The 22554-nt window shown below is 50.5% G+C and overlaps 1 protein-coding gene across 4 annotated transcripts in view; it reads right to left on the bottom strand.

Moving 5' to 3' along the window:
* ABAT (4-aminobutyrate aminotransferase) overlaps window positions 1-22554 on the bottom strand; it is a 712333-nt gene that overhangs the window by 325670 nt on the left and 364109 nt on the right. For all 4 annotated transcript variants that reach the window (XM_086941270.1, XM_086941269.1, XM_086941268.1 and 1 more), the window contains exon 3: window positions 19644-19741. In XM_086941270.1, the coding sequence (XP_086797396.1) occupies window positions 19644-19741 (98 nt within the window). The remainder of the gene's footprint in view (window positions 1-19643; window positions 19742-22554) is intronic.

Genomic DNA, 22554 nt, shown 5'->3' with positions numbered 1-22554 from the left:
GGCACCTCTGAATGTTTATGCATTATGTGTCTTCCTTTCCATGCGCTGCACCTCTGAATGTTTAGTCATCATGTGTCTTCTTGCGCTGCACCCCTGAATGTATTTTATTGCATCATGTGCCCTATTCTTAACACCTCTGAATGTGTTACTGCATCATGTGTCTTCCTTTCCATGCGCTGCACCTCTGAATGTTTAGTCATCATGTGTCTTCTTGCGCTGCACCCCTGAATGTGATTTTATTGCATCATGTGCTCTATTCTTAACACCTCTGAATGTTTAGTCATCATGTGTTTCTCCTTATTACTCCTCTGAATGTGTTCATACATCATGGGTAAGGTGTTCTGGTTTATGCCCCTAAATGTGGTTATTCTTAGGTGGTTGTCTTTTCTACTCCTCTGAATGTAGGTTTATTGCATCATGAGTAATGTATTCTTTCTTAGACCCCTAAATGCTGTGTGATACTTAGGTGGTTCTTCTTTCTTAGTACAGGTGGTCCTAGTAAGGTCCTGGTTCCTGTTACCAGTGGTTACTGGTTGTTATCTTTGTGATTACCATTTTATGTTTTATTATTTCTTATTCTAGAAGTGCTATATCTGACTATGACAGTGGCCCTTGTGGCCCTGTCTTGTGTACATAATCCCTGTGAATATTGCCCGTGCCAGTTGGCACCATGTATATGTGTGATTTTATCTGATGTGGTTTTACAATACAAAAGTTATTTTTATAATAACCTTGTGTGGAGTCTCTTCTGTGGTGTGCCTAGTATGTTGTTGCTGTTGTGCGCTGGCGCAAATGCTTTACACATTGCCTCCGAGTTTAGCCTTACTGCTTGTGCCAAGCTACCAAGGGGGTGAGCAGAGGTTATCTTGGCGTGTGACTTCCTTGCCCTGACTAGAATGGTGGTTTCTGCCTGGCTTTGGCGTCAGCCTTAGCCTACCAGAAATAGCCAGTTCTAACACATGCATTATGCAAACAGATGTGCTATTCTGTGCGTTCTCTGTCTCTTGGTTATGGAAAGACTTGCTTGGCGGCAATAGATTGATATTCAGGGATACATGCCCTTTTACTAGAGCCCCTGTGAAAGGTGCCTTTTAACCTTCTCGCTAAAATCTATTTCCTGAGTGTGTGGCTTGTTTTCTGTCCGCAATACCTGGAGCCTGTGTGATAGACGAACAGTGTCACCATCAAGGGTACAGTACATTGAGCACAAGATGGAAACTCCCTCTATGTTCTTGTAGGAGCTTCTGGGACCTGTACTTTAGACAATTCAAAGAAATCTCAACTATGTCTCTTGGTCCCAACTGAATATACATCGAGTCCAGTGATCTACCCAGCAACACAACCTGGACATTGGCATTTCTGTGTAGAATAGATCAACAGCTTGGCCCACTTGAGTCTTTGAGATGTCACCTCTGTGACCATGTATAGCTTTCTCTCTCTGTCCAATGCAGGAAGTCCAGGCAAATGCTTGGGAAGAAGATCCCCGCTCTGGGTTGCAGGGTAGCTCAGCTAACAGTCAAAGAGAAGACACAAAACAACAGACTGGAAAGCGGATCTGAGTATTGATCAGTAGGTGAAGTATTCCTACTATCACTTTTGTGTTTTCCTTCTATTAAATTGTGGCACTTCTTGGGATTAGACATTTGCTTCCTAACAATGGTGATAGTTCCTGTAAGTATTGGAGCGCTATGGTCTCCACTTGGTTCTCAACTTAACTGCCGCAGGCTAATGACGATCTGCTGCCCTACTGATCTGAGCAGAACCTAAAATATATTGGAATCCTCTTCATCAAAAGAGACTTTAGGGTGTAGCATCAACACTGAAGGTCTACGGGTGCTAGTGAGCCTGCACTCCCCTCTGCCACTCTTTCACTTGCATTATATCCAAGTATGGAGCATCTTGGTCAGTGACCCAATGGTGGACAACTAGTGTTGAATTAGGTAAGATGCTATAGCCCTTGTGGCTGTGCGATAACAATACCAACGCTTGCAAGACCCAGAGGTTCCTAGGATTCCCCATTCTTATTGTGGAATGGTTAGATCAGATTTCCTTGCGGGCCGTGTTTGCATTCAGCTCAGACCCCTTAGTACACTGAATACTTCTTTTAAAAATTATGGTCACTGAATAATTAGGGCTGCAAAATTGACGTGTAACCTCTACCTAAAAAAAAGGGCACCTCAGCTCCAGGTATGTGGTACCCTATCTGGAGGTTGCCCTACACCAACATCCTGAACACTACCAAAATATTTATCCCTAAAATGTCATAACAATCTTAGATGTCAACTGCAATATGCCATCATGTTTCCCAGTACCCATTTATCTTCCTGAATTCAACTGGATACAGTTTAAGCCCTAGTAAGTCTCGATGGACTTTGACTAGGAACCCCACAATATAACTTCTGAAATCCATCTGGATACCTGCGATTTCACGGACTTCCAATTCTGCACATGACAACCAGTAACAAGTCCCTTTCTGTGGGTTGTGATCCCCAGTACACTAAAGGTTTGGGTTTGTTCTCATTTGTGCTAGCGTAGTGTGGCTACCTCTCCTCATGGTATCATGGACACTATTTCCAGTCCTGGGCTTTCAACCCAAAATATACTGCTATCAGATATGTCTATCCCAGTAACTAAATGCAAGCAAACCAAATCTACAACACCCACAAGCATTAGCTTGTTTAATTAAGCCCTTTGTGTGCGTGTGACTCCAGGCCCCTCTCTGACCAATAGGCAAAATTCTCCCAGGGGTAACCCTACTCACTTTTGCAGAAGTTCCTGTGTGTCCCACTGCAAGCAATCAAAAAATGCCTGTCTCTATCTAAATCCAACACGACAGAACCTTTCCTATCTTGTGCAGAGCTCCTATGCCTACCCTCGAGGTGTGCCCAGGGAAATGAGCAACCCCTCTTCTGTGGTGCCTGGCTGACTTGGGGGACAAAAGAGAGGACAGGCCCTGGTGTGAGCAACATCTGCCTGTGAAAGGGCAGGCCCTTTTGAAGATAATTAATTTTGTGGCACTACCCTTAAGGTCATTCTGTCAGAGGAACAAGACACCTCCCTACACCCAAGCCCTTTCTCTCAGCTCTGGGAGCAAGTTCACAATACATCAAGGAGATATTCACCTCTTCCGTGATAGTTGGAAGGTTGTGCAAATCTAGAGGATTTAGGCGAGTAAAATATGACTTTTTAAAAGCACCTTTTGTATACTATTTAGCCAAATCTTGCGTTGCCAATGAATTTGACTAGTGATAGATATTGAAAAGATCCAACAATTGGCATTTGTTCTGGTTCCTAGATGGAGATAACATTATTCAGTTGTAATATTACCCCTAAATGCTTTCCTGTCGAACCGCAACCTCTGCTATAGTAAAAAAAGCTTTAAGAGCATTGTCACTGTAAGGATATGTTTTACATGACACCTTTACATGTAATACATTTAAATTCCATTGAGCAGTCTTATGGGCACTTAAGGCTTACCCAGGGGTGACTTAAAAGGAGGGTGTAAGCATGGCTTAAAAGGAGGGTGTAAGCATGTCAAAAGGGGTTATTTTGACAGTGTGAACTTAGAGTTTAAACCTGCACAGCCATGCTACTGCTTGCAGGCCTGCAGCCATGTTCTGTGTTTTCACTTTAGTGGTGGCACGATATGTGATGCAGTCTATTAGTGACAAGTTAATTATAGGCCCTTGGTACATTTTATACCATATACTAGGGACTTATAGGTAAGTTAAATATGTCAATTAGGAGTATAGCCAATTTCAACATTGTTAGACGGGGACCTGGAGGGTCGGCCGAGGACAAGGGGAGAGGCCTCCGGTGAGGGCCGTCTCCAGCGATCGTACAGACAAGTAACTTCCCCCCCACAGATGGACACCACACAAGGATAAGGTTAACGCTCTTTATAGGCAGTTCTTGAAGTAAGGTAGTACGGTACAAGGAGATCAGGACACGAGGATCCTCTCAATTCTAGTCTCTGGAAGGGAAAGGGGGTAGCGGGACAGTCTTGTTACCAATCTGGTATTTGAGATGAGATGATGGTAGCTCACAATCCTCGAGCTCGGCGTTCGGGAAGGTCGGGCCGCGGCAGCGCCAGCAGGTCCCGAGGTGGTCGTAGGTCGCAGCGGGCCGCGGCAGCGCCAGCAGGTCCCGAGGTGGTCGTAGGTAGCAACGGGCCGCGGCAGCGCCAGCAGGTCCTGACGAGGATGAAGGTTGCAGAAGGCCGCGGCAGCGGCAGCAGGCAGGACGACAGTTCACAAGGCAGGGCTGCGGCAGCACCAGCAGTCCGTCAAGGATGAGTTCTTCACGGTGTCTCTCGACTCCAGGATCCTACTGCCTTCCTGCTCTGGAGCTGCCTCAGTTATAGGTCTGGCGCCCTTTGATGTCCGGACCCTCGCACTTGGAGGTCGGGAGGTCCGGGATGAGGGAGTCCAGACACCCAGCAGGGGGGTGGAGCCAGCGCTCGGGGAAGCTGGGGGCGATCGGCACCTGGCGGGGGAGAGCCATCGACCCTTCTTTCTCCCATTGACCTGCCAAGTGGTTCGTTCACCTCCTGGGTGGATGGTGGTGCCGGGATGTCGGGGCCTGGCCAGGCCCAGGGTTGGGGTCGAGCTGAGGCCACGCGGCCTCGTGGTGCAGTGTCCAACATGGCGGCTGGGCCGGGCAATGGTGCTGACGGTGGCCCGGGCCCTGTCATGCGGGGAGGGAGCGAGCCCTTCATGGGGCCTGTCCAACATGCGTCCCCCCCAGCTGAAGGCGGGGAGAGTCACCCATCCTCTTGGGGACTCTCCTCGTCGAGGCGGAAAAAGCGGGACAGGCCATCCGCGTTGGCGTGGTCTTGGCCAGGGCGATGCTCCACAGTGAAGTCCATCCCCTGCAGGGAGATGGACCATCGCAATAGTTTGGGATTCTCCCCCCGCATCTGCATTAACCATTGCAGGGGGCGATGATCTGTTTGCACCCGAAAGTGGGTACCGAAGAGGTAGGGCCGGAGCTTCTTAAGGGCCCATACTACTGCAAAGGCCTCCCGCTCGATGGCGCTCCAGCGCTGTTCTCGGGCCAGCAGGCGTCTCCTGATGAAGGCCACTGGTTGGTCGACTCCCTCGGGGTTCAGTTGGGAGAGGACGGCCCCAATGCCATGGTCTGAGGCATCAGTCTGGACGATGAACTCGCGGCTGTAGTCGGGGGCCTGGAGCACAGGGGCGGTGCACATGGCGGCCTTCAGCTTCTCGAAGGCCGCTTGACAGTCGGGAGTCCAGTTGACTGTTTTTAGGTGGTTCTTGGATGTGAGTTCCGTGAGGGGCCCCACAATGCTGCCATAGTCCTTCACAAACCGCCGGTAGTATCCGGTGAGCCCCAAGAAGGCTCGGACCTCGGTTTGGGTTACGGGGGGCTGCCAGGACTGGATGGCAGCGATCTTGAGCTGGAGGGGGGCCACCAGACCGCTTCCCACTTGGTGTCCGAGGTAGGTCACGGCCCCCAGGCCAATTTGGCACTTGCTGGCCTTGATTGTGAGGCCGGCCTGTTGGAGGGCCTGCAGGACCTCTCGGAGGTGGCGGAGGTGGTCTGACCAGTGGCGGCTGTATACCCCGATATCGTCCAGGTAGGCAGCGCTGAACTCTTCGAGGCCCGCCAATACCTGGTTCACAAGTCGTTGAAAAGTGGCTGGAGCGTTTTTCATGCCGAATGGCATCACTTTGAAATGGTAGTGTCCATCCGGGGTGGAGAAAGCGGATCGTTCTTGGGCCCTGGGGGTGAGGCCGATCTGCCAGTAGCCTGCTGTCAGGTCGAAGATGCTTTGGTAGAGGGCAGCTCCCATGCGGTCGACCAGTTCATCTGCTCGGGGGATGGGGTGAGCGTCGGTTCGGGTGACAGCGTTCAGACCCCGATAGTCGACGCAGAATCGGAGCTCGGGGGTGGTGCCCGGGGCAGCAGCTTTGGGGACCAGTACGACTGGGCTGGCCCAGGGGCTGTCCGAGGGTTCGATGACTCCGAGTGCGAGCATCTTGGAGACTTCCTCTTGGATGCAGGCGCGCACCCGATCTGGTACTCGGTACGCCCGGTGTCTGATAGGGGGACTGTCCCCAGTGTCCACGTCGTGCAGGCACCAGGGGGTGATTCCGGGAGTGAGGGAAAAGAGATTTGCAAATTGCAACAGGAGGGTCCGACAGTCTTGGCGCTGTTCCGGGGTCAGGGCATCGGAAAGTCGGACCCCGTCCACTGAACCATCTTTTTCACGGGTTCTCAGTAGGTCAGGGAGGGGCTCGGAGTCTTCTTCCGCTCCACTGTCTGTAGCCATCAGCAGGCTGAGCTCCGAGCGCACGAAGTGTGGTTTGAGTCTGTTGGCGTGGAGGACCCGGAGGGGGTCCCGGGAGGATTCCATGTCAATGAGATAGGTGACGGGGCTCTTGCGCTCGACCACCTTGAAGGGCCCCGTCCACTTGTCCTGCAAGGCACAAGGCTCGATGGGGGACATCACCCATACCTGCTGACCAGGCTCGAACTCGATGGAGGAGGCATGTTGATCGTACCATTTCTTCATGTCCTCCTGACTGGCCTCAAGATTGACTTTGGCGATCTCTCTGAATCGCCTGGTCTGATTGCGGAGGGTCAGGAGGTACTTGTAGACGTCTGGAGGGGTCTTCAGGGGGGCCATTTCCCATTCTTCTTTAACTAGGCTGAGGGGCCCTCGAACGGGGTGTCCGTACAGGAGTTCGAAGGGGCTGAAGCCGAGGGACTTCTGGGGGACCTCTCGGTAGGCGAAGAGGAGGCACGGGAGCAGCACGTCCCACTGGCGTCATAGGGGTTCTTCCAGCCCCATGATCATCCCCTTGAGAGTGCGGTTAAACCGCTCGACCAGTCCGTTTCCTTGCGGGTGATAGGGGGTTGTGAATCGGTAGGTGACTCCGCACTGCTGCCAGAGGGATTTCATATACTTCGAAATAAAGTTTGTGCCCCTGTCGCTGACGACCTCCCGGGGGAAGCCCACTCGAGAGAAGATCCCCATTAAGGCTCGGCCTACCACTGGCGCTGTTACAGTTCGAAGGGGAACGGCCTCTGGATAGCGGGTGGCGTGGTCCACCAGGACCAGGATGAATCGATGCCCTTGTGCTGTTCGGGGGTCTAGGGGCCCCACAATGTCTATGCCCACCCTTTCGAACGGGGTGGTAACAACGGGGAATGGTTGCAGGGGTGCCTTGGGTTTGCGGCCGCTCTTCCCGCTGGCCTGGCAGGTGGGGCAGGACCGGCAGTGGTTGGAGACGTCATTTCTCATTTTTGGCCAGTAAAAGAGGGTTACCAGGCGGTTGTAGGTTTTGTCTTGCCCCAAGTGTCCAGCCAGGGGGACATCATGGGCTAAGTTCAACAGGAAGTCTCTGAAGCGGAGGGGCACCACCAGCCCTCGACTGGCCCCCAACTCCGCGATTCTTTGTTCGCTGTACAGTAGGTCATTGTCCCAATAGATCCAGTGGGCCCCTGCGGTGTCTCCCGCGCTCTGGGCGAGTGCCTGCTGTCGCAGTCCCTCGAGGGAGGGACAGGTCTTCTGCTCTTGCCGGAATTGCTCCTGGGTGGGTCCCCCTTCTTGACGCCACTGAGCCAGGTCTGGAAGGTCTTGGGGCTGAGCGGGCCCTTCTTGGGTTTGTTCCAGGGGGTCGGTATGGACGGTGTCTTCCACTGGAGCGATCGGGGGAGGAGGTGCTGGCCATTCGGGTTCTTCAGGTCTGGGGATGGTGCGGGCGGCCATGGACCGGGTTGTTACGCACGCCCAGTCCGGGAGGCCCAACATCCCCAGGTGCTCTCTTCTTTCAACGGCCGCCCACGGGGAACTCTCGACATCATTTCCCAGGAGGCAGTCCACGGGGGCATCATCTCGGACAGTCACTTTTAGCATACCGGACACTCCTCCCCATTCGAAGGGGACGCAGGCCATCCGACACAGGCTCTCGGAATTGTCGGCCGATCGGACGGGTCAAAGAACGTTTGGCAGGATTTGTTCTGGGGTCACCAGGTGACAGCGGACGGCCGTCACACTGGCCCCTGTGTCACGCAGGGCTTCGGCCTTGCGCCCATTTATGTTCACCCACTGGCTGAATTTCCTGGTGTTGGCGGGTAGGGGAGCCCGCGGGATCATGTCTCTTCCCCCTAGGCAAGCCAGGACCATGGCGGCAGGATCCCAATCGGGCTGCTCCTGTTCGTACTCTTCATGCTCTTCAGAGATTTGCTCTTCTCCTAAGGTGGCGGCCGCCACCTGGCGGGGCCCAGGAGTCTGGTTCTTGGGGCAGTTCGGGTCACTGGCATAGTGGCCGACTCGCTGGCATCGGTGGCAAGTAACATTGGCTCGGAACCCCGGGCGCATCGGGGGGTTGCCCCGGCCGGGGGCGGGGTGTTGTTAGCGGGAGCGGCCGGGACGGCGTCTCTGCCCCGGCCCTGGCCTCCTCCTCCTCCTCCTCGGGGACGATGCTGACCTTGGTTGGTTCTGTTCTGCTCGTTGGGCCCACTCCGGGCCACTCGGGTGCTTTCCCACCGGTCAGCCTCAGCGGCGAGCTGCCGTGGTTCAGTCAATTTACTGTCGAGGAGGTGCTGCCTGAGCTCGACGAAGCAGTTGTTGGAGAGGTGCTCCCACACAATGAGGTTGAAGAGCTGCTCGTAGGTTGTTACGTGGCTACCCTTGATCCATCCCTCGAAGGCTCGGCTGAAATAGTTCACATATTCTACCCAAGTCGTACCCGGGATCCGGGTGCAGTCGCGGAACCTCTGGCGGTACATTTCGGGCGTAAGCCCATATCGAGTGAGGAGGGCGGCCTTCATGTGGTCATAGGACGTCATTTGATGGTCCGGGAGCTGTAGCAGGGCATTGCGGCCTTCGTTGACGAACCTCCCCCATAGACCGGCTCCCCAGTCACTTCGATCGATCCGGTGGGAGGTCATGGCGATCTCGTAGGCCTTGAACCACTGCTGTATGTCGTCGTTCCGAAAATATTCACGGACCACCTCCTTGGGGATGTGGACCTTTGGTTCGGTGGTGCCCAGGGTGTGCGGGCGCTCGGGCACCCCTAGATCTTTATTCTGTTTCCGCATTTCTATCTCTGCTAGCTTGCGCTCGTGTTCGTATGCCAGTCTTTTTTCTTCTAGTTCTCTCTGCCTTTGCTTTTCTTCCCGCTCTTCTCGGAGCCGTAAGTGTTCTAAGTTTATCTTTTGTTCGGCCAGTTTCAGCTCTCCGTCCAACCGGAGCCGCGCCAACTCCAATTCATGGAGTCGGCTTTTCTCTCGTTCTTGGATCTCTTCCAGGGAGAGACCCGTCCTCCTTTCTTCCGTCGGAGTGGTGTTTGTTTCGGGTGTCTCGCTGTTTCGGTTCCGGGGTGCAGCCGCACCCGTTTCTGCCCAAGATTCTAGGGCGTGTTTGAAGTCCTCTTTTGTGCTCAGCCCGGTGGTAGCAATGCCCAGTTCCATGCAAAATTGCTTTAGCTCTCGATGGTTGTAATCTTCTAGTTTTTCCATCTGGAATTTATCTGCGGGTCCGCTCTCTTTTGTTGTCATTGTGTTTGAGTCGTGGGGTGAGGTTACTTTCTGTACGTTACGTGTTGGTTCGGATCGCGCCGCTGGCCACCAATGTTAGACGGGGACCTGGAGGGTCGGCCGAGAACAAGTGGAGAGGCCTCCGGTGAGGGCCGTCTCCAGCGATCGTACAGACAAGTAACTTCCCCCCCACAGATGGACACCACACAAGGATAAGGTTAACGCTCTTTATAGGCAGTTCTTGAAGTAAGGTAGTACGGTACAAGAAGATCAGGACACGAGGATCCTCTCAATTCTAGTCTCTGGAAGGGAAAGGGGGTAGCGGGACAGTCTTGTTACCAATCTGGTATTTGAGATGAGATGATGGTAGCTCACAATCCTCGAGCTCGGCGTTCGGGAAGGTCGGGCCGCGGCAGCGCCAGCAGGTCCCAAGGTGGTCGTAGGTAGCAGCGGGCCGCGGCAGCGCCAGCAGGTCCCGAGGTGGTCGTAGGTAGCAACGGGCCGCGGCAGCGCCAGCAGGTCCCGACGAGGATGAAGGTTGCAGAAGGCCGCGGCAGCGCCAGCAGGCAGGACGACAGTTCACAAGGCAGGGCTGCGGCAGCGCCAGCAGTCCGTCAAGGATGAGTTCTTCATGGTGTCTCTCGACTCCAGGATACAACTGCCTTCCTGCTCTGGAGCTGCCTCAGTTATAGGTCTGGCGCCCTTTGATGTCCGGACCCTCGCACTTGGAGGTCAGGAGGTCCGGGATGAGGGAGTCCAGACACCCAGCAGGGGGGTGGAGCCAGCGCCCGGGGAGGCTGGGGGCGATCGGCACCTGGGGGGGAGAGCCATCGACCCTTCTTTCTCCCATTGACCTGCCAAGTGGTCCGTTCACCTCCTGGGTGGATGGTGGTGCCGGGATGTCGGGGCCTGGCCAGGCCCAGGGTTGGGGTCGAGATGAGGCCATGCGGCCTCGTGGTGCAGTGTCCAAGATGGCGGCTGGGCCGGGCAATGGTGCTGACGGTGGCCCGGGCCCTGTCATGCGGGGAGGGAGCGAGCCCTTCATGGGGCCTGTCCAACAAACATGTTTAGGGGTCAGAGCAGATACATTAGGGCCTGGTTAGCAGAATCACAGTGCACAGAATCAAATGCATCAGTCCAGCAAAATGGGGGTGATCGTGCAAAAAGGAGACATTTTCCTACACTTGTTATCTAGGTACAAGCAGGAGCAGCTCTTTTATTAGGGTGGAGAAGTGTCGCCCCATAAACAAAATTCCCCCAGAAAAGCCCTAGAGATGAAAAACAAAAGGCAGTAAAGTTAATTCATTACCATTTCACCAACCCATTCTGAACAGAGTGTCAGGACTGGACAGGGCCTTTACTGCAGCAGGAAGGAGTGGTGGCCTGTGCACTTGGTTTAAAGTGTGCATGTCTCTCTGGCCGGCTGTCGTGCAACAGCCAAACAGATATGCACATTTTAAACCTCTCTAACCCACATGGCTCAGAGAAAGCACAGGCCTCCATTGTCCTTGAGAGCGCTGAGTGAAGGCACTTCCTCCAATCCTGGCGCAGTTTACGATACCAGTTAGAGGACCTTCTTCGTGTGTAGATAAGAGACAATCTTTTATCTCCAGCAGCAACGCCAGACTCCAGGATTACACTGGGAGTCAGACATTACTTCGGAATTAATTCACGGCAGGAAGGGAAACACTGGCATTCAAAAACATGTTCCTCCTGCCCAGGCTAAAAAACACTGAGAGAAGCAAGTATGTGGTTAGCAGGAATGTAAAATGGGAATTTTATATGAGTCCAGCAAACAAATAACTAGAAAAAAAGCACGATTGCAGCGCAACTAGACTAAAATAGATTCCCTTAAATAGTGCTGGAACACTATGTAACCTAGAGGAAGAGACAGGACATAGAAAGCATCAATCTTGGATTGGGAGCTATTGCATTAATATAGCCTAATATGCAGTTAAATACGTTTGTGTAGACACTTTGAATCATGAAGAAAATAGGTTTCAAAACATTATTGGGAATTTGAACACAAATTCTTAACATTGAATCTGAAATTCCTGACCTACAACGTTGCCACAGATCAAACTGAATTCTATGTCAAGATTAGAGGCGAGGATTATGCCTTCTTTCTTCACTTTATTTCCATTAGCAGTATGAAGGTAAACAAAGACTACGTTTCCCATGAACCATAGGGAAAAAGTAGTAAAGAAAACAACATGGTAACATCCAATCAGGAACAGGTATCAGTGTCCAATCAGGGGCTGTTCAGACCAACATAGCCCCTTGCTAGTGTCCTCTCTTCCTCTTTCTTCGCTGCTCCGCAGCTATATAAGTGCTCCTCAGTTTTTACTGTCTAGTGCTTGCATGCATTTATTCTGTGTTATTTCTAGTTTCTATGATGTTTATGCTGTTCTCTCAGTGTGCACCGTGTTCATTGCAGTTCTTAAGCGTTTTTGTGGGGGGGTTTAATACTCGCTGTGTTTTGTTTCTCATGCGCTAGCGCTTTGTATGCGGTTCTGATTTCCCCTTCTGGGGTCGCGTTGTGTTTTGAGCGGTTGTTTGCACTTCATTCTTGAGAGGCGCTGTGGGGTCGGGGGTTTCCTCAACCTTATGCGGCGCGTTGCTGGCTTAGGGTCTGCGGACCTCCTGCCACTAGGGGGCGTGGGAGGCCGTCTATGGCGCATCGCAGTGTTTGATCTCTTCAGGGATTCAAACACCGTGCGTGCATGTTTGCGGAGCCCTGGTCTGAGGAAAGCACCCCTGTGCTGGGTCCGTAGCGGCAGAGGCAGATACATTACCGCAAACTCCCGCATTAGTTGCCACCCTCGGTTTCCCCGTACATAAGTGAAAGGGGGATTTCAGAGTCAGTATTCCTCTGTTTGTACGCCTCGCTAGAGGTCACGTATTCGCCTGTGAATGCTTTAAAAGGGGACAAGGCCCAGACCGGCGATCACCTCTCAGGTACTGGGGTGAGGATTTTCCTTGTATTTCTTTATCGCCAGCAGTTGTCCCCTGGGGCTAGAACCCCCGTGTAATTGCGGTATTTGTATTCCGCCCACAGAGTAGGCTGACACCTAGCCTTACACTGCTTAAAGCCTTGCAACAGGCCTAGTGAGTTGCCACTCAAGTATCCCTTCCTTCCTTTTGATGTTTTCTCTGTTGGGGCCATGGAATATTACGATGAATTCCCAGAGGAGGACCCCCTTGCAGATATGCCCTGGGGGGATGCCTTTTACGAGGCGGAGGATTCATCTATATACCAGGCTGTGGGCCAGGCTATCTCCCCTCTGGAGGATAGGCTTTCTCGGCAGATCAATGAGGCATTTGCGAGCTTGGAGCAATGCATGGGGGCTCCCACCACGACGGCAGCCCCTCCAGAACTCAATTCTGTTGGCTCCCCGTCAGCCAAACGCCCCCGGGTTCCTAGGGTGGATTTGGATGCTTTTGAGCGTTTGTGGCAGTCTTTTCTTGATAGCCAAGCAGTGCAGCCGGCTGTGGTCCCTCCACCTCCCCGAGGCCCCCCAGTCTACTGACCCGTTTGCGACTGGTGACCCTGACTCTGGCCCAGGTCCTTCGTGGCCTTGGCTCCCCTCTCGCCCTACTGTTCCCCGGCCACCTCTGACATGTTAGATCCAAATCGTATTATCCACCATCGCTCTTCAGAGTGGGTCCCTGTGAGAAAGTGGCTACATATGTGGCAGAGCACAACCGCTGACCCTTGGAAAAAAAGTCCCACAACTGCCTACCCACCTACCTCCAAAAATGTATTTGCGATCCTAAAAAAGGGATTATTAGGTCCTGGAGAGCTTGCCAGTACAAGCTCCTGGACGCTCTTGGACCAGCTACCAAAATTCTAGATACAGCCGAGGAAGCCAAGGAATCGGGCTCCATTATTTCACCTGAAGCACTCTCCAACTGGGCGCAGAGAGTAGTCATTTTCCTGGGCAATGAGAATTGTGCCCTCTCCACAGAGCGCCGCAGGTCCCTCCTCATAAAGATCGATCCCAAGTTAGGGGAACTGGAGGATTCTGAGGCAGGCCCGTGGCTCAAGGGGGTCTATTTGGTGAGTCCTTTGCGAAGGAGCTCAGCAAATTTGTAAATACCGTCACATCCCTCGACAAGGCTCAGTCTACTGTTAGAAAAGATTTTACCTGTGTTTTTCATGGGGCCGGCCGAGGCAGGGACCGCTCGACCGGTCGAGGCCACCAACAGGGTAACCAGTTAGGCTCTGGTCAATATCAGGACCAGTCCAGCTTTGGGAATTTCTACCACGAGAGGATGCAGTGGCAAAGGAAAAGGATTCAGAGGATGATCCTCCGCCTTAAACACCGGTGAGTGTTCACCTTTCTTCCCCATTAAAGCTAGGTGGGCGGCTAGCAAGTTGTTACCAGGCTTGGTTGTTTCTCACGCACGATGTATGGGTTCTCCAAACAGTGCAAGGGTTTCATATCGAGTTCATGGGGTTTCCAGTTCAACGAACCAAACCCCGTCCCATCCAGTTTTCAGAGCCAGATGGGTCCCTGGGGGACAAGGAAGTTGCATCCCTCCTCCGCAAGGGCGCAATTTCCTCTGCTTTCTGCCACCCAAGGGGTTTTTTAAGCAATATTTTCTTGGTGGACAAGACAGACGGCGGCAAGAGGCCATGAATAAATCTGAGTGAGTTCAACGAATGGCTACTGTACCGCCATTTCAAAATGGAAGGAATTCATCTCCTTTGGGATGTTCTTCGCCCCCACGACTGGATGCTCCGCCTAGACCTAAAGGATGCCTACTTGGTGATTCCGATTTTTCCCCCACACAGGCGTTATCTTCAGTTTGCCTGGAGGCACCGTGTTTATGACTTTACTTCCCTCCAGTTCGGCCTCTTCTCTGCACCCTGGTGCTTCACCAGGGTACTCAAGCCGGTGGTGGAGTTTTTGAGAGTACGAGGGGTCAGGATGATTGTGTATTTGGACGATCTTCTTTTGATGGCTTCATGCCCCCATCAACTGGAAGCTCAGCTTCAGATGACAGTGGCTCTCCTTCAGGACCTTGGCTTCGTAATCAGCAAGAGCAAGTCTCTCTTACAGTCGACCCAATCGGTTACCTTCGTAGGGTTCGTAATCAACTCAACGACATCCACGCTCAGTCTTCCCGCTCGGAAAATTTCCTAGATCAGACACGAATTGCGTTGTGTTCTTTCCCTCCGTCAGCTGTCCCGGGTAGTAGGCCTCCAGTTAGCATCCATTCAAGCCATCTTCCCAGGTCCGCTTCACTACAGGGCCTTGCAGCGCCTCAAAGCGTACTTCCTCCGTAAAAGGGTATCCTTACTCTCACAAGGTATCCCTGACACCCAAAGTGAATGCCAAGATCCAATGGTGGTTGGACCATATGGAGGCCTGGAACGGCTGGGCAATCTTCGGCTCAGCTCCGGATCTGGTGATCGGGTCATGAGACGCCAGCAGACTTGGCTGGGGTGCGCGTTGCGGGGATCAGTCCACAGGAGGGTTGTGGTCTCCCGAAGAAAGAGGTTACACATAAACTGTCTGGAACTTTTGGCGGGTTCCTTTGCCGTAAGGTGTTGGACGAGAGACTTGGTGCAGTTGTGTGTTTTGCTGAAGATGGACAACATCTCCGCAGTCCTGTATGTAAACCATTTGGGAGGCACCAGGTCCAGAGCTTTCTCAGACCTGGCAGCAAGTTTCTGGCAGTATTGCCTGGACAGCCAGATCTCGGTCACAGCTGAGTACCTTCCGGGTCGGGACAATTTGGAAGCGGATTTCCAATCGCGCCACTTCCGGGATTCCAGCCTGTGGAAGCTGGACTGGGCCATCTTTGCGATTCTGAACGACCACTGGGGTCCCTTCTCAACGGATCTATTTGCGTCCCGATTGGACCATCAGACGCATCGGTTGTTCAGTTGGAGGCCGGACCCCTTGGCAAAAGCCATGGACCCCTTTCTCCAGGATTGGAGTTTCCCCCATTTGCAATGATCAGGCGATCTTCGGCTCAGGTTCGCAGGCAGACGGCGCATCTGGTACCGATTACCCCACTTTGGAGGTCTCAAGTTTTGTTTCCAGTTCTTCTGGAACTTTCTTGGGATTTTCCAATCCTACTCCCCCATTATCCCACTCTTCTCATGAATTCCGAGGGGAATCCTCATCCGCTGGTGTTAGCGGGTTCCCTGTTTCTCAAGGTGTGGCGAATTTCCGGGGCAGATGGGGAAACCCCAGGTTTTTCACAAGCGGCTGAGAGCCTCTTTCCAAAGCTTGGGCGGACAGTACAGTCAAGAGCTATAAGTCCGCTTGCGGCAGATGGACCCGTTGGTGTCTGTGACGGGGTTACGATCCCTTGGTCACAGACGTTGTTCATGTCGTGAATTTTTTGCCACAGCTCGCTTCAGACGGGTTTGCTTACCGGTCCATCAATACTTTCAGGTCCGCTATTTCATCGGGCCATGTACCGGTTAGTGGCACACCTATAGGTGAGCACCCCCTAGTTTGCAAGCTGCTTCGGGGTGTGAGGCTTTCCTTGCCTCCAGAACCACGCTACTCCGCCCTTTGGGATGTTAATCAGGTTCTCAACCTTTTTCTTTCCTGGCAACCGAACAGGTTTCTCTCTAGAAAGGAGCTTTCGGCAAAGTTGGCTATACTCCTCCGTCTAGTTTCTTGCTGGCGGGTCTCGGATGTCCGGGCCCTGGATATCTCTGGAAGGATGTTCACCCCTGAAGGGGTCACCTTCACTCTACTGCATCGCACTAAATGTCATACCAGGGTTTTTTATACTCTGCATTTCCTGACTCTCCGAAATTATGCGTTGTCAGATGTCTCAAAGCATATGAAGAAATGACGGAGGAGTTCCGTCCCCCGGGGAACGTCAATCCCTCACTGTGCTCCGGAAGCCCTTTAAAGCGGTTTTCTCACAATCGCCAGATGGGTTCATTGGGTGATGCAAGTAGCAGGCATAAGTCTTCGGGACTTTGGAGCGCATTCTGCTCGAGGAACGATGGACTCGAAGGCGTTTGGCTTGGGCGCGCATCTGGAGGATATCCTTAACGCTGCCAATTGGTCTTCGGACTCTACCTTTAAAAGGTTCTACTTTAAGCCAGTGCTGAATATGGCTCAGCTGGTTGTGGGCATGCTTTAAACAAGCATAATCCTCGCCTCCAGTCCTGACATAGAATAAAAAATGTCCTAGCTAAAGTAACGGAAAGTTTCAATTCTATTAAGGACTCGGAGGTGAGGCTTATCCTGCCCTTTGCTCTAGGAGGAGATCCCTTCCCGTACTTCAGTAAGTATCTGTTTTTAGTTGCATTTGTGCAACTTGGCTGAGTTGTGTGACCTGTTTTGCTCTGTAATAGACATTAGCTGTATGTTGTCCTGGGCAATGTGTCCCTGTTATTTTCAGGTTATTAAGCCCAGAAACAGGATGTTTGAAGAGTGGGGAACAGCTGTCGTCGTGCTCCGAAAGAGGAAGCGGGGACACTAACAAGGGACTATGTTGGGCTTAATAGCCCCTGATTGGACATTGATACCTGTTTCTGGTTGGATGTTACCATGTTGTTTTCTTTACTACTTTTTCCCTATGGTTCATGGGAAACGTAGTCTTTGTTTACCTTCGTTCTGCTAATGGAAATAAAGTGAAGAAAGAAGGCATAATCCTCGCCTCCGAGTCCTTAATAGAATTGAAACTTTCTGTTACGTTAGCTAGGAAAGTTTTCATTCTTCTTTGCATTTGCCATTATAGACGCCTGCATGCAAGGGAATTTTGTTTCACCCCACAATTCGATGCATGCTCCTTTGCTGAGACGTCCAGAGAGAGTCAAACCAGGATGGGAGGAGCCGCAAGCGAAGTCTCCCAATGGGAGGCTGCTGACGCTACAGTTCCTATTCAGACACAGAGCAGGAAGGAGGTAAGGAAAAACTCCCTACAAACACACACAAACCTTTCCCATTATACGTCACAGAAATGGACCCTACTAAGAACACCAAAGACAAACGTGAACGGTCTAGCGGAAACTAGATAGAGGGTCATTCACAGGGAATAAGACATTGTCTGGTACTCAGGTCCATGTTATGTCTAATAGTATGAATAGGACCAAGAAGATTCACAAAAAAAGTGTAAGTTGTGGCCTCATACACCCCCCTAGGTGTCATACTTCATCTGTAGCCTGGCCACATTCACTAGAGAAAATTCAAGTGGTGAATGGACTACTCATGATTATGGGTTGTTATTTGGGGGTGGGTATTGTTGAAACCAGGATCTAGAAAGCATAAAAAAATCCCTAAGCCCCGAGTCCAAAGTATTTCTGTTTATTAGGGGGGCAGATAGCGATTAAAAGCTACTGCGATGCATGGGACTGCCTATTATCCCTAAAGGGTTGCTATGTTAACATGTTTCAGGGTCCCTGGCTTTCTTCAAGAACCAGAACCTCACTTTCCTAACTCTGTTCCCTTGTTATACTGACTGCTCCTGTGAAGATAGTCCAGCTGTACAATGTTCGCTGAGTCTACAATATTTGAATGGTCCCCAACTTAAACTAGAGGGGGCCCCATTGCAGAGTTTGCGGGGTAGCCCTTGTAGTCACACTTTTGTAAAATGTGTTTCCCGCCATATTACCACCACTGCAAAGGGGACCCCCTGAATGGCAAGTGTTGTTGTTAATGATGTAATTCTACCTCATCAATCAATTTACTATGATAACAATTGAATGTACTTATGTATCTACATCGGATGACTCAAATGTATTGGAAAGTGTAAATGGAACAACAATATCACGTTATGTAACTATGCTATGGAAAGTTGAACCTGTATTCAATGAAAGAATTTGAAAAAAAATAAAAAATGGTGTAATTGTATTATTAGATGTGGTATTGATGTTATCAATAATGTGATTGAATATCGCATGACTGATGCAATATGTGATGTTGTAAGCTGTGCATGGAGAGGGTGCTGGTTGTAGTTACTTTGAATAGGAATAATTGGTGAATTTTGCAGCATGTTTTAGTTTAAAATGTTATATTTAAACTGATGTTTTCACCTGACTATAAGATCACTTTAGCCTTTGTTTTGTGTTTTTCAGTGAATTTCTGTTTTTTTTCTAATGGAAAGTAAGATATTATTACCATACCTAGCAATAACGTCACTTTAACCTTTATGTTTTTTCATTGAATTGCTACTTTATTTTTTTTAATGTAAAGTAAAATTTTATTACCATCTGAAATTATGCCAAACCCAGCCACGGTGGTGGCCACAGGGCCAGGCCCATGGCCAGCCCCCACATGCAATCACCTGCGGACAGCTAACCCCCGTCGCACTGTGTGCAATGTGGGGTTGTCTGCCAGACAACCTGCTAAGAGCTGGCAACTCGGTGATGAACGTGGCCTTTGGCTGTGTGTGGCACAGAGAGCCTGCAACCAGTCCTTGAGCTCACCACCGTTGTTCGGGCCGACCTTACTGCATACAGCCTGCTGCTGTTCACGGCATGGGTTAGCCGCAGGGCTAACTGCTAATATGTGGCCAACCTATGACAGTCGATTGCACCTCCCCCTTTTTTCGGGTCTCTAGTGGGAGCCAGAGCGGCTCCTGCCCCCTCCGTGAGACTCTTGCAGGAGCGAAGTGGGTGCCGCTGTCTCCCACAACAGGGTTCGCAGCAACCCCAATTTTTTTATTTGACCCCCATGGGGTTCCTCTGGTACACCTCACAAGGTATAAAGAGTAAGACTACACATTCCCTGTCCCCATATACCTTCATTTTGTAAAACATTTCAGGACACATGGACCGAGACTATGATCCCCACCATGGATCACCTGAAACTTAAAATACAGGTGCTGAGATAGATACATTATTGTTGTGAAAGTTTCATGGAAATTCATCAAACAGCACCATAGTTTTTAGCAAATCAAAAAAAATCTATTTACTATGGTCATAACTATAACTACCCAGTGGCGACTGCCACTGGCTACTATTAATTGTCAAAATAAGTGGATGAGGCGATAAACTTCATAACACCTTCACGGTATTCTGGTTGTCAATATTGGTGATATTTCTTAATGTTGATATTTTTGTACTTTTGACATACAAACAGCTGAGACTTTAGCAATTGAACACCAAAATCAACAGGACTGGCAACAATACGGGCACATCAAGAACTTACTCTAGAGCGAGGTCCAGGAACTTCTGTCTTCATCAAAACACCATCATAGTCCAACTGAACATCTTTTTTGGCTGCAGCTTGGCTGATATATCTGTACCCTGGAGGGGAAACAAAAGAATACAAAAAGGTTTTGACTAAATATAGCAAAACAAGGAGGCAGGTGAACACTCCAGACTATCTATTTTGGTCCACCATTCCTTCACTATACTAGTTGTCCTGTTGACTTGAGTCTTGGGGACAGATTTAGGAAGATTACGAAATCCACAACTGAGGAAATATCATGACGGCGAATGCCAAAATAAATGGGCAGTGATATGCTTGCAACAGATCATATATCGAGATGTCATTGGCCACGCAAACGTTAATAATGCTGTGTTTGCTTGCCACTAGGTATGATTAGATGTACTTCACCATCAAGTGCAAATCTCTCCAGAGGGTAAATCACATAATTTGTGATTTTCACTAAAGTACCATACTTTACGCAAGGAAAAATCAAATATTTGTCTTTAGTCCCCCTTTGTACCTGGTTTCATTCTGTGCTATTCCATGCAAACATAAAGCAATCATGCTACTTTGTATGACTTTATTCATCCTGATTTGCGTGGAATCTTTGGGATCTTTGCGTTGTTTCTACCTCATAACACTCACTTTGCAAGTGTTTTCAGCAGGATAGCCCTATGCAATGCTGTGTTATTTTGCTCAATATTTACATCAACTTCCGACCACACAGTCCATTTGCGCATGAATGCTAATATACATATTGTTTTTGTCATTTATGTCCCACCAGTGCAATTCTCTACAATATCTTGTTCGCTGGGCGTTTGCATTAACGAAACCTTGCATCTAGGTGATGGCTACTTGGCAACCCAATTTTAAGAAATGCTGTAAGCTCTGAGCCGTGGATTACTGATATGTCTGTATGGCATAAAGGAAGAGTTTCAAGTAAACAGGTAACTTTATTTGCATTAAACCCTATCAACAGCAACAGCCCCTTCTGATCAGCTCATTGATGCTGACAAGTAGAACCCTAGTCACCCACAATCTAGACTCTGAAATGCTAGGGTGCAGCTGGCTATTCAGCAATTCTGAAGAACCACAACACAACCTCCTTCTTTATATGAACAAAACAAGGCTAACAAAACATAAGATACAGCTAACAAAATACAGCATTAAACCAACCCTCCAACAACACGGAAAAAGAATTGAACTGGGACAATATAGAGCATTTTAATCTACAATTCTACAATGTAATCTTTAAATGTATTGGGCCCCGTTATAGAACGCTGTGACTTTGAGACCCACAGGCTCAGTGCTCGCATCACTTGTAAACAGCCAAGCATGCAACCACATCTGTTCTCATTATAAACACATGGAGGATTCGAAAAAACAACATCAGCAGGAGAAAGTGAAGCCAACTCATTACCCCCCCAGGTCCCTCCATATGGAGATAACCATCTCCCCGACAGAAAAAAGAACAGAGGAATGCTGGGACCCCTACCCAACCCCCTCCCACTCGGAGCACTTAACCAGTAGTATCCAGTATTCTGCCATGTTCTATTTCCTGTCAGCCGACAGGAATGAGATGAGGTGCTGGGTTCTGCTCCTGCTGGAGGGAGTGGCGGCCTTCTGTGGAATCCCCTGTCTGGCTGCTGGGTTGACCTGGATGGGTTTCTCTGTTGTGCATCCCGGCCTGCCGGGTTTGAAGTGGTGTGGTGTGGCCTCCTCGCTGTCTTTCTGTTGGTGGCGATCTCTGGTGCTTCCTTGGGTGGTGATCCTCCTCCATTGTTGGTTCTGGGGTGGTACCGGTGTGGGTTACCTGCCCTCCGGGTGGCGGGGCCTTGGGTTTGTTGTTCATCTTGGTCGTTTCCTGCTTATTCTGGGGGGTGTAACACTGTAATTTGGTTAGTAGCTCTGCAGGCTGTGTGCTCCTGCTTCTATTTTTTTCCTGTGGTTCTCCTGTTTGCTTCACTTGAGATGCTGCTTTCGGTGTGGTGTCCTGGGTGTTCTTTGGGGGTTTGGAAGGCCAGGTTACTGGCTTTGGTATGCTCCATACGTAAGGAATGGGATGAGGACTGGAGGACTGGAGGGAGCAGGGGGTAATGCCCTATTACTTACCGGTAATCGTCATTACTCCTGGCCCTGTTGTCCTCGCCCCTTCCTTGCGCCCTCTCTTGCTCTCGGACAGCCGGCCTTCCTGTCGGAGGGCTTGATAGCTCAGGCGGAATGCTCGGTAGGTACTGGTTAAGTATTCCCGGGGGTGGGTGTGGGGTTGTTGTTCTTTAGGTCTCGGCCTGCGAAAGACTGCGCACATGCGCAGTTGAGCTGGCGACATTTAATGATGTAGGGAGAGTTTCACTAGTGAGGTTAAGCCCCGCCCCTCTTCTCCATTGGCTGGCGTCCTAAACGGTGGCCAGCCATTGGAGAAGAGGTCCTAGTGACGTTCTTCTTTCTCTCTAAGCCCCGTCCTTTTCAGACTGGCTTACTTGACTTACTGCTGCGGTAAAAGCTTTCTTATCTTCTTTATGGGGCCATCTGTTTGGCCCATAAAGAAGATAAGGAACCTTTTAGCAGTAAGTCATGCCGAGCCCGTCTGAAAAGGACGGGGCTAAAAGAGAAATTTCTTGTATTTTAGTATGATCGCGGCACCCGTGCATTACTTTTAAAATGTTATTAAGTAAAGCGCGGGTGCCACGATTATACTAAAATGAAAGAAATAGAAAAAAATCTATTTCTTTCATTTTGATATAATTGCGGCACCCACGCTTTACTTATGACATTTTAAAAGTAAAGCCGCGGGTGCCGCGAATACCCAACATGAAAGAAATAGATGTTTTCCTGCCTCTTCCTCAGAGTCCAACTCTCATTCAACTGGTCACACAGGGCCCGTCTGCTCGTCGGAGGAGTGCGGGCC

This window comes from Lissotriton vulgaris, chromosome 10, assembly GCF_964263255.1.
Source record: "Lissotriton vulgaris chromosome 10, aLisVul1.2, whole genome shotgun sequence".
NCBI classification, from domain to species: domain Eukaryota; kingdom Metazoa; phylum Chordata; class Amphibia; order Caudata; family Salamandridae; genus Lissotriton; species Lissotriton vulgaris.
Note: the sequence above shows the minus strand (reverse complement) of the source record. Positions and strands in the feature narration are given on the sequence as shown.